The 20,314-nt window shown below is 44.4% G+C and overlaps 1 protein-coding gene across 2 annotated transcripts in view; it reads left to right on the top strand.

Annotated features, from left to right (window-relative positions):
* Positions 1-20,314, top strand: part of sema6cb (semaphorin 6Cb) — a 131,876-nt gene that overhangs the window by 72,990 nt on the left and 38,572 nt on the right. For both annotated transcript variants that reach the window (XM_064948307.1, XM_064948306.1), the window contains exon 4: positions 17,627-17,835. In XM_064948307.1, the coding sequence (XP_064804379.1) occupies positions 17,688-17,835 (148 nt within the window). In that variant the 5' untranslated portion in view covers positions 17,627-17,687. The remainder of the gene's footprint in view (positions 1-17,626; positions 17,836-20,314) is intronic.

The raw sequence follows: 20,314 nt of genomic DNA, 5'->3' as shown, positions 1-20,314 counted from the left end.
AAAGGCAGGCGCGATTAGAATGTTCAAATAAATTATTCTTCTGAATGCTTTGATGAATGCCAGGAACAATATTTAGATGTTGACCCATAATTGATCCATAATTTATTTTCTTTATTGTGTACATTTTTTTTTTTTTTTATTACAAAAAATTGAGGTCCAACCCTTGGTGTCCTCATATATATAGTTACGGACATGCTCTGCTTTTGTACTTTGCTGAGTTCGAAGTAACTTGGCGGCCATTTTCCTTCCACATGGAATGTTAAAGGGGCCAAAACTTCACACAGCATGGAATTTTTTATGAGGTGTCCTCTCAGACACTCCATGCTGTAGGGTTCGATCCAAACCTCTCTCTCTCACACTCACTCACACACACACACGCACACACACACACACACCCTTAAGTACTTAAGCTGTGAAGAGACAAGCAGCACTCCCTCTGTGATAGCAACTCTACTGTCAACAAGACTATCTGCAGACCTTACTCCCCCAAAACCTAGGACTCGCTCACTCCGTAAAATCTTGCCAAATGAAAGCTGCAGGCAGAGACATGTAAATAAATCCTCTCACCAAAGTGGAAGAGAAATGCCTCTACAACCACAGAATGAGTTCTACAATGTCAACAGCAGGGCTGGTTATGTATGGCCTATCTGACCTCCACTACCCTCTGTCCTACTCTCTCTCCTCTTCTCCTTTCCTCCTCTCCCCACGGTCAGGTCTGGATGAAGACATCAGTCAGGTAGGAGATTCAGGTTTCCTGATTGTGTTTTGCTATACCCCACTAAACCACCTCCCAGGGTGATTCTTTGCCAGGTCTAAATAAATACTGAAAGTGCTCTCATTTCAGAAGGTGCTTATTGGCTCTAAAAGTAGGAGTCCTGGTTTTGTTGCAGATTTAGAAAGTCCTAAACTAATGAATGAAAGAAAATTCAGTAGGTTAATGAATGCAGGTTTGCCTTTAACTATGTACTGTAAGGTAATGGGACTTGCTTGTTTTTGCCATTTGACTTAAGACATGTACTGAGCTTTCTTGGAATATATCTTCATGTATGCAAATGTGTTCAGCTATTGAATAATGTTCACTTTGAGGGAAAGCATCTAAATTAATTTAATCATCCTAAAGTTCATATTTGCTTATTAAAATTACATCACTTTCACCCTTTAGATAACTCCTGAACAAATTCAAATTGATTTACTTGGACAGTTGGCTGTCATCCAAAATAGCTACTTTAGTTTTAATAGGAAGTCCTTTTTTAGCTTTTGGCTGTTTGCACTTGTCATCTTGACATTGCCCCTTGTCTGTGCTTTTTCAGTGCAGGGCATCGAGGTGAACCTAGAATGCTTTTAAAATCTACATAATTGGTGGGTGCACATGCATGCACACGTGCGCGCACTGTCCTTAAAGTACAGTACATTCTGAGAGAGTAGGAATTCTGATTTGATGTTGAACATTAGAACATGAGTCTGCCATCTGCATTATCATGTCATTATTGTCAACATTAAATCGCATCAGCCTGTTTCACATCTGACCTTTCTTGATTGACTTGACTACATACACCCTTGGCTTGACTGCCTAAGGGGCTAGAGAATGGTTAAAAAATAAATAATAATAATAATCTTTTGTTGGACATAAGACTAACAACCAGGAAATCAGCTACAAGTGACTTTAATTTTAGAAATCTGTTCCCAAGCATTCCTACGCATAATAGAGAAACACGTGATCATATATAAATGTACGCAAGGTTTGAAATTATTGTTTTAGTCAAACATTATGCATTATATACCCACAACTGTATGTGGACACCCCTTGAAATTAGTGGATTCGGCTATTTCAGCCACACCCGTTGCTGACAGGTGTATAAAATTAAGCAAACAGCCATCTTCAGAGACCAACATTTGGCAGTAGAATGGCCTCACTGAAGAGACTTTCAACATGGCACCGTCATAGGATGCCACCTTTCAAACAAGTCAGTTCATCAAATGTCTGCCCTGCTAGAGTTGCCCGGTCAACTGTAAGTGCTGTTATTGTGAAGTGGAAATATCTAGGAGCAACAACTGCTCAGCCGCAAAATGGTAGGCCACACAAACTCACAATGGGACCGCTGAATGCTGAAGCACATAGCCTGTAAAAATTGTCTGTCCTTAGTTGCAACACTCACTACCGAGTTCCAAACTGCCTCTGGAAGTAACGTCAGCACAAGGACTATTTGTCAGGAGCTTCATTACATGGGTTTCCATGGCCACACAGCCGCACACAAGTCTAAGATCACCATGCACAATGCCAAGCGTTAGCTGGAGTGGTGTAAAACTCGCCGCCATTGGATTCTGGAGCAGTGGAAATGCGTTTTCCGGAGTGATGATTCACACTTCACCATCTGGCAGAACGCTACCTGCCCGACTGTATAGTTCCAACTTTAAAGTTTGGTGAAGGAGGAATAATGGTCTGGGCTGTTTTTCATGTTTCGGTCTAGGTCCCTTAGCTCCACTGAAGGGAAATCTTAATGCTACAGCATACAATGACATTCTAGATGATTCTGTGCTTCCAACTTTGTGGCAACAGTTTGGGAAAGGCCCTCTCCTGTTTCAGCATGACAATGCACCCGTGCGCAAAGCGAGGTCCATAAAGAAATTATTTGTTGAGATCGTTGTGGAAGATCTTGACTGGCCTGCACATAGCCCTGACCTCAACCCCATCGAACATCTTTGGGATGAATTGGAAAGTTGACTGCGAGCCAGGCTTAATTGCCCAACATCCATGCCCGACCTCACAAATGCTCTTGTGGCTGAATGGAAGCAAGTCCCCACAACAATGTTCCAACATCTGGTAGAATACCTTCCCAGAAGAGTGGAGGCTGTTATAGCAGTGAAGGGGAGACCAACTCCATATTAATGTACGTCATTTTGAAATGAGATGTTCGACGAGCAGGTGTCCACATACTTTTGGTCATGTAGTGTATCTGTTTGGGCTTCTTGCGGTCAATTTGCTGTCTACAAATGATTTGTATTTATGTTCCGGCCCCCTGACCATCCGCTAGTTGATGTTCCCTGGGCTATAGGGCTGGAAGACTAAAAGATGTAAATATAATGAGACTCCTATGGGTCACAGTAACTCACAGTTATTAACTTTTTGCTACCCAGGAATGTGTGTGATGAAGCTCAGTACTGGATGCAGGCAGCCAACCGGCTCAGAGCACGGCTGTATCAGTCTAGGACTCAAAGCTTCGGGTCTAAAGGGCACAATGTGGTCCATCACTGAGCTCTGATTTAAAAGTGTGCGTGTCATGGACAGGGCAGTGGTGACATATGGCTGTTGAGCTTTAGCACACCTGCCAATCCCAGGAATGAAGAAAAAATAACAGAGATTAAAGTGTATCTCTACCCAGGAGAGAGACTAAATCCATGAGCATGGCTAATTTTAGATGGCACAGGGATGTAAGGTAATGGAAGGTAGTCGTCACTATTGCTACTTCCAGACTTTAATTGACATGGCATTTCAACACAAAGGAAGCTACTTTTGCCTTTTTACTGTATATTTAGTAATTTAATAGGATAGACTCAAATGTAATTGTTACCTCTCCCAAAATAAATAATATTGCTTTAGTTTCTACTCTGGAAGACACTTTCAACATTGGATAATTTTTATTTGTGCTGTAACTATACCTGGGCCTTGTTAGAGATGTCAGTCTGTTTCGATTGAAAGTGAACTATCGTAGGGTTATGGTGTAAGAGACCCGACTTGCAAAGTCAACCTTCGCTTTACAAGGCATCACTTGCTATTTGGGGATTTTATGAACCCGAACGCCCAGGCGTAGCACTGCATGGAATGTTTTGACGGGTCATTTTAAAAGTGTGTGTGTGTGTGTGTGTGTGTGTGTGTGTGTGTGTGTGTGTGTGTGTGTGCACAGTTTCAAATGGATTTGAATTGGATGAATGTCAGACAACAAATTTGAAATATTTAAGAGGGAAAAAATGGGTGCAGTGATGATATGTACATTTTATTGCGTGTTTACACATTTTGACTTTGCGCTAATGTAGTCTGTGTGGCAGATTTGTGTAAATAAACAATAAAACTATCAGAAGGAGCTGTTTTATAGCATGTAGAGTTGAGTTATTTTCAAAGTGATATTGACCATCCAAATAATTAGTAGCATGTTATCTTGGTAAGTCAATGTAAGACCTGGGTCAGATTGAGAAGTAAACCATGAAAATTATATTTAGAAAGTTATTTCAAGTACACAATCCATTAAAAGCTATTTTGATGTCGCCTTAATGACAACTTCAAAATCTAATATCCTGGCACACCTTATTTGGAACACCTATTTAGGAAAAGTTCATTTGTACCCCAGTACCATATTGGTTCATTTGACTCCTTAGACATCCACAATCACCAAGCAGGGACCTGTTTATAGAGTGTCGTCTTATAGCTTTAAAAATATCTCACTTCATTTAGATTTAGCTAGTTAATTTTCTACCGTGATGATTTGTAGAGCAGATACTGCAAAGGGCATCTATTTTAAAAACTCTTCTCATATCCTTCTTAGTTGTGCGGAATGCGTCGCACCACTTTCTATTGCAGTACAATGCTGTCTCCATTCCGGAGGACTTTTCCTATTCAAAAATAAATTAAATTCAAAACATGATGCAATTCAACATCAAGGTCAAGATAGCAGTATAGCGTTGCCACATTTCACATGAGGGAGGAAAGTCGACCTCTAAGTGAGCAAATGCGGTCGGTGTTGAGGCAGCCCAGGAATAGTTTGACAAACCCTATCACCCGAGACAAATTAAAAGTGTCACTGACCTGTACGTGGCTGTTCTCACATTTCCTGTGATGTTCTATGATAAGCCAGAGCTGATATGAACAACTGCCAACAAAGGGCTGCCTGCCTGTCCGTTGAGCAGGGGGGAGAGGAGGCTTAGGGAGGACAGGGTAACAGGACACCTCCAAGTATTGATTGGAGCAGAGCAGACGTCCAGACGACCCACAGGTCGTTCTGCAGCTGGCTGCTGCTATAGCTGTGGCTGTCTGTACCTTGAAGGGAGCATTTGAGAAACCTGACACAACACACAAAGCAAAAACACACGTTCACTTCCTACATACACTGAGTAAACCAAACATTGAGAACACCTTCCTAATAATGAGTTGCCCCTGCTTTTGCTCTCAGAACAGTCTCAATTCGTTGGGCATGGACTCTAAATGGTGTCGAAAGAGTTCCACAGGGATGTTGGCCCATGTTGACTCCAATACTTTCCATAGTTGTCAATTTGGCTGGATATCCTTTGGGTGGTGGACCATTCTTGATACACATGGGGAAACATCTGAGTGTGAAAAATCCAGCAGCGTTGCAGTTCTTGACACAAACAGGTGCGCATGGCACCTACTACCATACCCCATTGAAAGGCACTTACATTTTTTGTCTTGCCCATTCGCCCTCTGAATGGGACGCGTACACAATCCATGTCTCAACGCTTAAAAATCCTTCCTTAACCTGTCTTCTCCCCTTCTTCTACACTGATTTGAATTGGATTTAACAAGTGACATCAATAAGGGATCATAGCAGTTAGTCTGTCATGGAAAGAGCAGGTGTTCTTGTATACTCACTGTATGTACACACCTACAGAGCATTTCACCATGACACAGAAGGAGATTATTATCAAACTCTTTTACACACCCTCACAGTTGTACATTTGCCACACACGTTCCCTTTGTACACACGTCCAGTACACAACAAAACACAGACAATAGATACAGACACACACTCTGCGCGGTGTCACCACAGCCACAAGAGTAATAGCCTCCGGTTCCCTCCTGCACACAGACTAATGAGAATCTCAAATACGACAAGCAGAGTGCATTTATCACGCACTCACACTTAATGACACCATCGCCCAGGCTTAACGGCACCCATACACCACTATCTAGCCTGTTATAGATGGGCCTGTTGGTCTCTTATCTTTTCCATTACGGCTGCCTGCTCATACCTTCCCACCAGTGGAGGCTACTGAGGGGAGGACGGCGCATAATAATGACTTGAAAGGAGCAAATGGATTGGCATGTATTTAATACCATTCCACTAATTCTGCTCCAGCCATTACCACGAGCTCGTCCTCCCCAATTAAGGGGGGGGGGGGTGTAAGTCGGGGGGACGCTGGAAGCAACAGACAGCTTTTGTTTTTCTCCAACTCTCTCACTCTCTCTGTTTTTCTGTCCATCTTTCATTCTCGCCCTCGCCCTGTGGATTTGTCTTGTCTCTTTGTGCCTGCCGCGTTTCGCTTTTTGACTTCAGGACAACAAATGCAGATGCGTGTTTGTGCCTGGACGGAGGAGCAGCGGGAGGCTCGACAGACAAATACTACATACGGCACTTTGATCCACACTGTGACTGTTGTGGGCAGCGTTCTATACAACGGCTCTCACCTCATCTCGACTCTAACGGAATGTCTGTCAAGAATGACCAGGCTGGTTTATTGTTTTCTATACATTTGAAATAAAGGGTTGCTGCATTGTACAGTATTTAGCGAGTTTGATAACTCATTGAACGTGCTTTGTGAACTGTAGACATATTAGGTTATTTTATGGCTGGTTGTGACATCTACATAAGTGTCAAAACCCACATTTATTCAATAGTTTTTTTCCCTCCCTTTTTTTAAGTCTGTTGTTGGTGTCGTGAATTATTTTGTCCATTTTTTCCGCCATCATATTTTAGACAACTTGTAGAAAATACACTTTATGCCACTGTCAAGAAGCATTATGACCATCATAATCATATGAGCCAGATAGACCTATCACGTACATGCCCTTATGTCAGTCATCAGTCAAAAAGAGGGTGTCTTGTCCTGCTCCTGAAATCTGTTTATGCATTCATCCCAGTCATTAGCAACAGAGCATTGGGCTCGGTGCACGTCGGATTTGTGTGCAATCACAATGATAATTTAATATGGTCAATATCTGAAAATTGTATGTAACATACTGTGGACAAGTAGGCTATGGTGTAATGGAATGTTTTTGCCTTATGTAGGTGTCATAACCAGCCACAAAATAATGCTATATATGTCACAACTGGTCTGAATATGTGTAATGACAGTGTTATGTCCATATTATGACAAGTTATGTCAGCTGTTATGACATGGTTATGGCCGTGTCATTACATGTTATGACGCTAGGTGTCATGTAAAGTGTTACTGAAAATGATTTGAACTCTAATTAGTTGGACTTCTAAGCAACTCCGGAGCCCCTTTAACGACTTTTGGGATTTAGCCCAAAAGATAAGAGCTTATCCTCCCTAAGGGCTGCAGGATCTACAGTATCTGCACTGTGATCAGAGACTCTCTTTAACAGCTCAGAGACACACTTACACACACACACACACACACACACACACTCCAACCCTCAGTCTCCATGCCCATACTTAACCTTAGTCAACAATCTGTAGACTAGAGAAAGCATTGTTGGTACCAACTAGTAGCGCCGGGACGATACCAGCATCGTAATATTTTTTCCATGGCAAAAATGAAAACACCAAGCAGACAAAAACACTTTGATCCTTTAAAATCCTGCTGTATTTAAATCCTGCTGTATGTAAATATTGTGTTGTAGCTTGGGAAATGAATAAATGTGACTCTGGATGACAACAACATAATGTTTGTTTCCAACATTAGGACTGTTTTCCTGAAGAAGTTACATCCTCTTCATGTTTTGTTTCCTTGCCACGATACTGCTCTTCAATGACTCCTTTCTCTTCTAGTGCACCTCTAGCTCTGGTCTGGTGCCCTTCTAGCTCTGGTCTGGGTTCGAGTCATGAGATCCATTGTTTACTGTAATACACTATCCAGAAATAAAATATGTCCTAAAATAAAAATCATGAATAGTGTTATTCTAGTGTGCCTGTTTTGTTAGCTGTTTTTGCACCTTAACCCCTCAATGTTGTGTGGAGCTGTCAGTACATCTGCTGAACTGAGATTGAGTGGGAGGATTGATTGCCTGGCTGATTCAAGATCAGTGCACTGCGAGGTCACAGACATCATCCTCATTTACAGCGACTGGTTCTTTCTCAGCACAACAGGGCTAGACTACATGTCCCCAGGACATAGTCTTGTCAGACAGGCCTGCGCTACCAACCCAAGCATTTTGATAGTACTTCAGACTGACACAATGTAGCCTTCAGCACACCGAGAAGAGCCTCACTTCACATTCTGTGTATGAGCAGCCAATGGTCATGGACTTTCTTGAGCTGAGAAAGAAGTGCCACAGCAATAACATGAGATATATGGAGCAAAAAGCCCCTGGGGTCTCGGGGATGCCTCTCGATGATGTCATCAGTTGTGAGAAGGCGTTAATGATGTCCGGTTCATCCACTGAGGCCATAACCCCGAACGTAGGGACGCCCTGATAACCCTATGCTCTCTCGCTCGCTCGCTCTCGCACTCTCTTTCTCTCCTGACTCTCCCTCAGGCAGTGTGTGATGGTGTTGTTAAGAGTGGCAGCCTGGTGGATCTGAATGGGAAGGGGTTTGATTATGGGATGCATGTTGGGAATGGGGACTGTTTGTAGCCAAGACAATGATAAAGTGTTTAATCTCCACAGGAACAGTGAAGCACGCAGGCATGATAATACCATTACAGTGAGGAGCATTCTCCAGAACCCCTCCGCCGCTCCTCACCTGATTTATATGTCCCTTCATCAGCATCGACTTCTCAGATTGGAAAATCTTTCATTTATTAAAGAGGTCGGCCATTTTGTGCGCCAGCTGCTTAAGAACATACTGTTGTCACCAACCCGTCTTGCGTGCCCACTTCTTTTTTTTAATTGATTATATTTTCGGGTAATGTGACAAGGATGGATCTGGTAGGTGACGGCAGCGTGATTTCGGACGCTGTTTATCTTCCTTTCACAACTACTCTGTCTCTAATGTTACGCCTGAGTCCTTGACTAGGTGCTTTCTACATGTTTTCATACGTATCATTGTGTGCTTGTCCTGTATCCTAAGGGCTCTATCTATGGCTCTGACAAACATGGTACAGGTCCTTCAAACAGAATGAAAGATATATATTAAATTGGCACAATGCGCCTGAGATGAGTAAATTGAGGGGTTTGATTCATCTTTCTTCACTACCTCTAAAGTTCACTCGCAAATTAAACCTCCGGAACACCGTGACACTCAAAATTCACTTCGATAATTCATGTGTCTTCCAACTTTCAGAATTGGAATGCAGAGATTGAAGTGCAAACAGTGCACCCATCTAATTGGTGCCTGGGGAGGATCCATTTGCTGGAGAGCATAGAGAAAGATGGAGATCAAAGAGCTTTCTGTTAATAGAGATGTCGCATTCTCTCATTGTTCCCCACCTTAAATACGGAGACGGATACAAAGGCATCATGAGAGCATCATCACAGCAGTCCTCAGCTCAAGCACCATTCAGTGCCTTAAAGAAAGGTTGCTCTCATACATGTTTTAAAACATTTTATTTACTTAATTGACCCCATTTCTAAGGGGCTCAGTCTCAATACCTCTCCTTGTAATGCCATGGTATAGAAAGGTAGAAAGAAAATAGCAAAGAACACTCTGTCTCCTTCATGAATTGTTACTTTCGTTATGTTAGAACATTAGTTATTAAACCTACTGTAAGATTGCCAATAACCGTAAACTTTGTTTCTTCTATTTCTCATCGCTCTCCAGTGAGCATAATTATTGTTGTCCTTCAGAATCAGCCTGGCACCGATGCGCTGATAGACAGGCTTTATTTCTGCACTGGCAGCAGAACGAGGGCTCGCCAAGCCAGAGAACCACCGCAGTGCCTAATCAGAGCCGTGTGATGAGGGGGATCAGCACCACACACACACACACACACACACACACACACACACACACACACACACACACACACACACACACACACACACACACACTCTCACTCTCAACGAGCCCAAATCTAATCACAGGGAGGCAGACCAGCCGCTTAGCTCGGTCACCCCGCCCATTAGCTTGCACCGCCACTCAAGGGGCCCTGGCACCAGCAGGAAGACACATCTCCACCCTGCTGCTGCTCTGTACTGTACCACCAAGGCTGAACTCAGGGGTCCTAAGTGATAGGAGGGTCCAGGGCTAGACCCCCCTTGGAGGTAATAAAGAACCACTGGAGAACGCTGAGCGATCAGCAACCTGATGAGCACTGACAGCGCTGCTTATTCACCTCATCCTCTCCTCCCGTTCTACTCTCTCTCGCTTATATTGGTGTGGCGCGTTTCATCTTTCCCAACAGGAGTGTTTTTTGAATAGCATCTTCATCTGGCTGCTCTCTCTCCTCCACCCTCCTCTCCCCTCCGGGCGGTCGGCAGTTCTGGTGAAATAATGATAGGCTCCGCTGGTACTATAGTCTACAAAGCGTAGTGGGAGGGAGCACTATCTCTTCCTATTGTTGACCTGTCAGAGGAGAGGACACTGCACGACAGCAGCGTTGAGTTTGCCATATTTGTATATTGTGCATACAAGCGAGGCCTTGAATACCGCTGACGTTGATGTTGAAGATAAGTTTAGTGTCAATACTGACGGTTTTGCTATTGTTTAAACTTAATTTAGCTCTATGACTGTGTCTTTTTTTGTTCTACCACCCGCATCAACACTGAAATATTAAAGCTGTTGACATACTGCATGTTATGATACAATTGTATGTCATACTGGTGAGCCTGTTATTTTTAAGCATGTACTGTGGGAGTTAAACTGTTGCTTTGTGAAATCAAGCTCTCCAGAATTTTAACCTTCTCAAAAGCTGTCACTCCTGCTTGCAATACAACTCTCTTCACCTTTTGACTTCTGCCAAACAACTGCCCTCTCCAGGTTTGAGAAAGTGCACTACTGCAATTGATAAAGAGCTTCACTGCCCTTCCCAATATGACTCATCCACAATCCCTCCACAATCCTTTCTCCACGGTGCTAGATAACCAAACACTTTCCCACCCACCTTTAAAACACCCCTGAGGGGAATGTTTCTGAAGACTGGCCAGGTCACTCTGTGCACGGGATGGCTCCTGCTGTGTGCTGTTGGTTCTGGAGGCGGTTGGTTTGGAGTACTGAAATAAATATGTAAAAATAGAAACAAACACACACACAATGACACCTCAACAAAGAAATGTAAACACAGACTCCTGTTCCCCCGCCTGGGTCTGCTGCAGCAGACTTTGAGGATCCAATTATGATGCCCTTGAGGGAATGACAGTGCTGGAGTTTCTGTCAATAGAGGTTCAGGTAGTGTTTCTCAAGAACACTTTGAATTATTGATGATGGGGAGATTGAGAGGAGGTAGATAACATTCAGTTTTAGTTATGAGGTGGAGACGACGGGAGGAGGGTCGAGGAGGGAGCTTGAACGACATCTGCATTTTCCTGCCAGTAGGTCTGATGAGGTGACCCGGGGTTACACTCATCCGAAGATGTCACACTAGAAACAGTAGAGGAATATTGAGATAGCTAGATAGATGGATACTGTGGCTGGATGGATACTGTAGATGGATGGATACTGTAGATGAATAGATACTGTAGATGGATAGACAGAGAGAGGGGTTTTCCAGTGAATTACAGGGCTTGTCTGAAGATAAAAAAATAAATAATGAATATGAGGCAGACAAATGAAGAGGATAACCTTAGTGTGTGTCTGATCCGTCTCTCGCTGATAGCCTTTGGTGCTTTTTTTCATCTCAAGTAGACAGAAAGACGATGGATGACGCTCTCAGCGGTTCTCCCGGTCGATCGGACGACCGTCTCAGTGTCTGTGTCTCACATAGATCCCTGTCTAAAGTCTGGCCAGCTCAACCCTCTGTGGCGGGATGCCTTACAGGTTTAGGCCCAGACTGGTGGCAGAGGCACTTTTCTCAGAGATTGATACCAGTAAACAGAAAGTAATGGGTGCCAGTTATTTTCTATGTATCACTGCTGTAGTGTGTTTGAGTTGTCAACATCTCTCGGGTCCTTGAACATTGGTGAGATATTTCAAACCAATGTTTAGATGCTCCCTTTCAGTCTCATTTTTAGAGAGCCCTCAGCCCACGGTTACTGAACCTTTGCATGGACTTTGTACAGTATCACTTCTTCCTGTCGTACAACTTCAGTTGACTCTCGCTGTCAACTTGATTCAGCCCAACATCATTCCTAGAGAGAGGAGCTGGTGGGGATGAGTTGGAGGTTTGATGCGCTGCCCGTGGCTGACAAACGGGCTTTAATCTGTGGGGACTCTTCCATGTGGAAGGCGTAGAGCACGCTGACGTAGGGTGACAATAGATGGCCCATCTCACAGGACAACCCGTCACTTTGTCTAAACCCTATGGGTGAGGAGGCCATCACAGCATCCCTTTTGGGCAAGTTGAGTGGCAGTGATGGCAGGGAGGGTCCTGACCTCCACTGACAGACACATCTCACCCTGGATGCCATGGTGCCCCGTATCTCCGCTCCCCTCTCCCAAACTCTTTCCTCCTGCCCATGCAACTGTCAGATAAAGACTATAAGGAGAGATTCCACGACACTGCCACCATCCGTTTGAAATGCAGATTCCAGAACTAAGGGACTATAGGGACCAAAAGGAAAGCAGCCAGCCGTCATTCCCTCTTGACCCAGCATGCTAATAGGGCTTTCAGAATGTTGTCACTGAGGCCTCCCTTGAGCCGCTCTCATGTTGCTACTGCAGGGCCTCTGAAATTCCCCATCAACTTCAACTGACATGTTGTTATTCAACAGCAAGTTAAAGTTTCTGACCCTCATCTAGATCAAGTGTTGACTTCATTCACAGGACTTGGCCTGTCAAAGCCTGCCGATATTGCAACTCTGACACTGACATCCAACATTGTTGCACTCTGCCCCAACTGAAAGTGGAATTCAGAAGTAACTGATAAAGAAGTGTTTAAAACTACTGTGAAAGTAGTTAAACCAGCAGAGGCTATAAACGTCCTGAAGCCTGCTGGCCTTGCTGGATGTGGTTGAACTTGTAGAGGTGCTTTCAAAGACTCCAGTAAGTTAATTTATGAGCAACAGTAGGATGAACTCCAAGCACCACCAGCATGTAGCAGTCATCTGAAAATCACCCATAGAAATCTCCTCTGTATCCTGCGGGAGCTGTTCCCCAATTATTGTCCAATGCTCCTTGATCCCAATTCCAATTTGCCTCGGCGGCGTCTGTGTGGTTAGCCATTGGAAATCTAATTAGCGAAGTTCCTCTTTCTGAGGGGCTCATGTAGAGAGTTGAAAGGGCCCTCGGGCAGAAGAGGGGCTTGTTGAGAAGTAGCATCTAACACAAAGTCTACAGAGAGGCGGAGAGTTGAGAATTCAGAGTGATAGGAGGAGCATCATAGTTCCTGAAAACCGTAGGTGACTCATCAGCTGCATACAGTGCTGCCACACTGAGCACTCTGTAGGGGAGTGGATGTCTTGGGGTAAGAGGAGAGTTGTCTGTGACTAGAAAACGGTCTCTATTCAGCAGCTAATTGTCAGCCTTGTGATGGTGCCTTATGGGACAGTGTTCAGGTATCAACAGTCAGATGAACTCTCAGAGAGTAGGGTAAGGATGATGTTGCCCAGGCTTAACGACGGAATCTTCTGTCGTAAGGTCACTCACAAGATGCATGCCTCGGATGAGTTTTCTTCCAATTAATTTTTTTGCACAACAGAAAATGTATAAGGTGTTGGTCAAACTTTGTCAGAATGAAAAGAAAACTGAGTGCCATTTCCTGAGGTAACCACAGTTTTGAATAAACAATGTGCTTCCTAAGCTATGAGTTGTGAAGTTACCCTGTTGTCATTTCATTAATCACTCTATTGAGTAACTTCTAATGTGAGAAATTATAACAGCATCCTGCTTCTATCAACTTGTAGATTTTCACACAGAACTGCTATTGATCAATGAATGTGCTGTACTATGTACTCCATGCACTTGGATGACTTTCTGGTTCTTTATCAAGCAGAACAATGGCCATTACACAGTCTTAATCATTGGATCACTGAAAGTAAACCGACCAGAGAAAAGTCACGATGGCTAGGGGATACATGGTTAGAGAGCTAAACAGGATTCGCAGTGTTCCCTTTCCCAAATGAGTTAGACACACATCGACAAAGGCCTACACACTCCGACCACACACACATTCTGCGGCAGATCATCTGGCCCCCTGTCCCTGCTCATCGCCATGGTGATGTGATAGTCCCCAGCAGAGCCCTGGGTGGGTAATGGTCCATGAAGAGCAGGGGGTAATGTGCCTAATCGTGTCTGAAATGACAGAGGCCAGGGACATGCACCCTCATTATGTAGGCCCATGTATACTGGGGGTGGACTCATTCAATTCCTACTTCTCTGGGGCCCTGTGGCGTCCTGAGGCGGGGGGTGGATGTTGGCTAGCTATCCCCCTGTTATCCAAAACCGTGAAAGGATTCGCCTCCCCCCCAGTGAAACTGCAGCGGTGTTCAGTTTGTGAGGTCACAGCATATCAGAGGGGGTGGGTCTGCATTAGGATAATGCGCCTCTATTTAGCTTGTACGACAGGTGTTGGCAGAAAATAAACATCCCTGGAGCAGACAGGTGCATAAAGCGGTTGATTGAGGATAAAATTGGCATTTATTCTAATTGCGTCTTTTTATGGAACTGTGGTCCCTGGCCAAACTGAAGCTGGGTCATAAAGATTGACTTGTTAAGGTTTATGTATGAATTAAAATGGATCCTTTTAAAAGATGACACCTTGGCCTCATCCACCCCTCATAAAGTCTCCCATTTTCTCATCATTAAGTTTCATTTTCGCACAGTGCTGTGAAAAAGCCCTCAAACCACCAGACTGAAGACATCTCTTCAAACCACAGAACCATCACTGTGGTCTAATCCAAATGAATGTCAGATAATCAATGTGCGGCATCAGCGGCCCTCAATTCCTTGCCCTACAAAGAGGCCCAACTGCCAGTATCTCCCAGATGGCTTGACAAGTCCAGTTCATTAAAAACAAAACGATCCCATACATCCCATCCAAAACAGAACACAGAGAGAGTGTGGGTCGGGATAAGCAGTGGCTTTATATCCCATCAACAGCTGTCAGCTCATCAGCCTGCCTCTCCATTCACTCTGTAAAAAGCAATTGATTAGATAAAGAAAACGGACAGCAACAAATTCCTAAAGGGTGCTGCATGATTTACATGTTTATGGGGAGGGTGTGGTGTGTTTGTGTTTGTGACATGGCAAGTTTTGGCGGGCGGCATTCGGTGTGGCGGTAGCAGCTGGACCCTGGTATCGGGTTCTAGATCATGCCCCTGTCACTATGGAAATATCCTATTTAGAAGAAGCTGAAGAATTTACTGGTTGAGGCGATAAACAACATGAACACAATAGATGCTCCACAAGCAGGGCAATTTGAAGGCAGACCCCAAATATAGTTGTAAAATCACATCTTAAAAGACTGTTAAATCAAGCCATTGGCTTTATGGGGCTTGGGCATAGTGAGTCTCTTGAGTTTAAGAAGAAGTTGACTTTGTCACGGTGGAATGTCTATGCATGTCTTTTAAAGAGGCGGAAGTCGGCCCCTGCTCTCGCAGTGATGCTTACCATCACATCAGTCACTCACTCAGCATGAAAGACTGGACGTGCCTCACATGCAGTACGTTTCAAGTCTACATGATAGGGTTTTTTCTACCGTGTCACTGTCATCAAGCCCTAGATAAAGGCCTCTTGCCAAATCCCCACCACCAGCACCCATCTGGAAGTGAACCCCAGGACAACAGTGTATGCATCAGATCAAAGGGACTTATGCTGGTTTATATTACATTACTGTAGCTAGGATTTAATTGGATTACGTTGGGCATTTCGTCATAGCATTTTCCACTTGCACAAGCTCCACATCCATCCCCAACTGTGAGGCTCGTCAACGTGTGGAGAACTTCACAAACAGGAACCGCAACTATTCAGGGTGCTGCTGATAAACACGCCAAGAAGCTCATCCACTCAGTGCCTTTTGTGTGGAAATCTGTGGAAGGTCCAGAAGCCTCAGAGGGTCTGTAGGGTCAGTGTATATGTTGGTCTGTCTTGCATAAGCTCCTGCAGGCACTGTGCTTGTCTTGCTGTGAGTCATCTTTGCATTTTCTTGGCTTTATAGCCATTGGATAAATACTTTGCACTTGTCGATATTTGATCTCTGCCCCATCTCCATAACCTTTGATTTTCACACTCTACATGTTTATGATCGTCGGTCTAGTCTATGCATATTAATGGGAGCAGACAGACAGTTATGCAAATAATTTCGTAGTTTTATTGAGTTTATTTAGCATGTTTTAAACTGAGACTTTACCAAGTTTTTTTAACTTCAAGATCCCTCAAGCATTTGCATAATCAGTATAAATGTGAGCATACTCTTTTAACTTGAGGCCATTGCTCAACCTTCAGAGCATTTACAAAGATATTGGATCATCAATGATATATTCAGATTAGATGGGTGACAGTGGTGTTTTGGGGACATGCTGTTTGGCCTGCTCAGGCAGGAAGCCACCGCATCATATCCTGTTTGCTCAAGCTGTCTACCTCCTCTGAGAAGCCGAAAAGCCTGTGAGTTAATCCATTGGGAGTAATGTCCTCATATATCGCCCAGGCAGGACACGCGGGAGGCAGTAATTCATGAAGTAAACAGGAGCAGACACCGCCTCCCCTCGATTTATGACACTGTGATCATCGCTTGACCTCATCGCTAAATGCAACCGTCTCTTCTGAATCAGAATGAGGCAGCCTGTTATCAATATTGATGGGGTTCATATCTCTGTTGACTTTATTTTCAGCTCCCCATTTAAGAGTTGTGTGGCAGGATCGCATTGGTGAACTACATCAATCAGGGCTGTGCTGAGTTGAAACCCTTAGAGGACACGCTGCCCTTATTAAGTTGGTGCCAAAACACAGGTCACAGCATTCTGTAGATTTAGTTGAACAAATCCCTGCGCAATCCGCATCCATCTGTCCCGGTCTCTCATCCCAGAAATCAAGCAGATGTGGAAATTAGCATTTCGAGACAATTCAGATCTGACACATAGCTTACCTGAGTGATTAATAATGCAGAGAGTAAACTTTGCTCAAACTTGAATCGTCTGATTGTCTTACAGGAGCCACTCGTTTTTCCCATCTAGTCAAACAATTTATAGTTTATTTTGTTGTATATTAGGTGAAAGTGGGTACCTGTCACCTCCCCCTTGGGCCTGTTGTCTTGGTGCAGACAGTGGGGGTCGCGTTCCCATATGGGGGCGGTGGTTAATTGTGTGAAGTCACCTGTGAAAGACTGAAGGCTGGGAGTAAATGAGCCAGGTGTCCCAGTAAGGGGCCCTTGTGGCCTCACCTCTCTCTGTTCCTGTCCCTCTCCCTCTCTCTCTGTGTTCAGGCTGCCATCACAGTTCAGCTAACACTCAATCACAATGCCGCACTGGCAGTGAGCATCGCATGCTAATGAGAGCTTAGCATCCAAACTCAAAGTTCCAACAGCTACTGTAGAACTTGATAGCAGAATTATAGTGAGCATTATGAAGCCAGCACTGCTGTTGTAGTCATTCACATTAGCCTGTGACTGTTTTAACAGATTATGGTACAGCTGACTTTGGTTGTAGCTATGTTAACCTGTGTCTCACTCTCTCCTCTTCTAGGTGGTGGTGTGCCCGCTGTTGGCCATGCTGTTCTGGTGAGGTGTGGTAAACCCCTGCCAACATGAGGCTGGTGCCCGGGTCGCCTCGGCCCCTCCCCCTTCTGGCGGTGGTCCTGGCTCTAGCCCTCACAGCACTCTTACCTCACCTGACCATGGGAGTCACACCCTTCCCCCAGGACCTGGAGCCAATCAGCATTGGGGGGAGAGAACGTAAGTGCAAGCCCGTCATGATGCAATGTTGCTCCTTAGTTCAGGGGGGCATGAAGTTCTGATGTACCGTTAAAGGGCAGCATCATGTCTAGTTGTATGTACACATATTTTGTCAGTTGTCTTACAGATCTATGTCAGTAATAGGATGACGACTTCAAATACATACTTGCCACTATCGAAATAAAATTGCTATACATTTTAGCTATATGACATAATACAGTGTCTGATTGGGCCACACGTACAGCCCGTCAGTGGCACGTGTGGTCAGGAGGTCCTGGCCAGCCCCATTTATTTAAGAGGTGACAGAGACTGAGACCTGGCGCTTTAGTTTATCTATCTGGAGGAGTGGAACATTAGCATAAATAGCCACGCTAATAGATCTATATTTGGAGCCCATCTCAGGTGTAATGAGGGCCATTTATCAGCAGGTCTGTAGGTAACTGGGCGTCAGAACCCCTCACAACTCCCCAGGATGTCCATTATGTATGGTAATACATCCAGCACCCAGCTCCACCTCCGGAATCATCTCCCTCACAGAGGCTAATTGGAGGAACTGGGTTATTGGTTTCCATGGCGACGCGGCGGCGGAAACTTTAAAGGAAGTGAATGTGCTGAGGAGTAATTAAAGAACGAGCGAGCGTTCGCCGGGGTGGACTTATCCCACTCCCTTTCTGCCCCACAGTGAATCACTGCTCTGCTTGACCCAATCGCCCCGGAGTTAAAATCTTTAAACATTCGAGCCGGACTTGCTTAGTTGGGGGAAAGATGCTTCCCCTGAGGAGATTTAAAATGGGACACTATCTGAAATTACAAAGGTTAAGTTGGGCGGGAAGGCCTCAGCCAGAGGTGTCGATCTCATTTTTCCCAGGGATCACATTCGGTCTTCATCGAGGTCCGGAGGGCTGCACTGATAATCCTTTCCGTCAAAATGTGCTAGAAATTGCTCCCTGACTATCTAGTGATTTTTAGCGAGCTGGACAATCAAGAAACTGTATGAATATATGTCCATCATTTGTACACCGTTTAGAATTTTTGTTTTGTAATTTCAAAGTATATTGAGTTCATTTCTCAAAGTATATTGAGCGTGGGGCCTAGGATGGAGCCTTGGGGTACTCCCTTGGTGACAGGCATTGGCTGAGACAGCAGATGTTCTGACTTTATACACTGCAATCTTTGAGAGAGGTGGTTAGCAAACCAGTCCAAAGACCTCTCAGACACCAATACTCCTTTGCCGGACTACAAGAACTACAAGAATGGAAGAATAAATAACTACAAGAATAAAAATAGCAGCACACCATTGCTTAGAATCAAGGGCAATGGTGACAACATTGAGGACCTTTGAGGTTGCAGTGACACGTCCATAACCTGAGCGGGAACCAGATTGCGTACTAGAGATAATACTGTAGATATCAAGAAAACCAGTCAGTTGATTATTGACAAAAAATGTTCCAACACTTTTGATGAATAAGGCAAAATAGAAATAGGCCTATAACAGTTAGGATCAGCTTGATCTCCCCTTTTAAATAAAGGACGAACCGTGGCTGCCTTCCAAGCAATGGGAACCTCCCCAGAAAGGAGAGACAGGCTTGGCGATGATAGGAGAAGCAACCTTAAAGACCCAGATGGTTTTTTGGGGTCAAGTTTAAGGAGCTCCTTTAGCACCTCGTGACTGCCTGCAGGGAGAAACTTTGTAGCGGGGCAGGGGAAAAAAAGGGAGGAGTGTCAGGGCTAGTCGCATGAGAAGGGGTGGGAGATGAGGAAATTTTGGACAGGCAAGGAGGCATGGCTGAGTCAAATAGGAATCCTGACTTAATGAAGTGGTGATTTAAAGAGCTCAGCCATGTGCTTCTTGTCAGTAACAACCACATTATCAACATGAAGGGACATGTGCAGCTATGAGGAGGAGGGTTTTTTCTCCAGGTCTTTAACCCTTTTCCAGAACTTTTTTGTGGTTATACCCACAGAGAGAGAACTGCTCCTTAAAGTAACTAACTTTGGCCTTCCGGATAGCCTGAGTGCACTTATTTCTCATTTGCCTGAACGAGAGCCAGTCAGCCTGAGTATGCAATTCTTGAGGTGGAGTAAGATCATGGTCGAACCAGGGGCTGAGCCAGGGGCTGGTTTGTTAATAATACCACTGAAAATATCTTCGACAGAGGGGGCGGGATCAAGCTGATTCTATTCTATATGGCTTACTCATTAACGTTTTTTAGCAAGCGTCTATGACAAATCAGGACAGGTCCGTTTCACTGAGCAGCCATTACGAACACAGGCTGTAAAACAGTGATCACTACGGTCAACACACAAAACACCAGACTCATACCGATCAGGATTATTTGTGAGGATAACATAGAGGAGAGTTGCATTTTCTGGGTGTTTGGAGTCATCCCTTGTGGGATTGGTAATAATCTGAGAAAGATTTAGGGAGTCCCATTTGCTTTAGTACTTGGTCAGGTGGTTTAAGCATGCCCCAGTTGTT

The sequence above is a fragment of the Oncorhynchus masou genome, chromosome 30 (genome assembly GCF_036934945.1).
Source record: "Oncorhynchus masou masou isolate Uvic2021 chromosome 30, UVic_Omas_1.1, whole genome shotgun sequence".
Taxonomy (NCBI): Eukaryota; Metazoa; Chordata; class Actinopteri; order Salmoniformes; family Salmonidae; genus Oncorhynchus; species Oncorhynchus masou.
The sequence above is the reverse complement of the archived record's forward strand: the minus strand, read 5'-3'. Positions and strand labels throughout refer to the sequence as shown.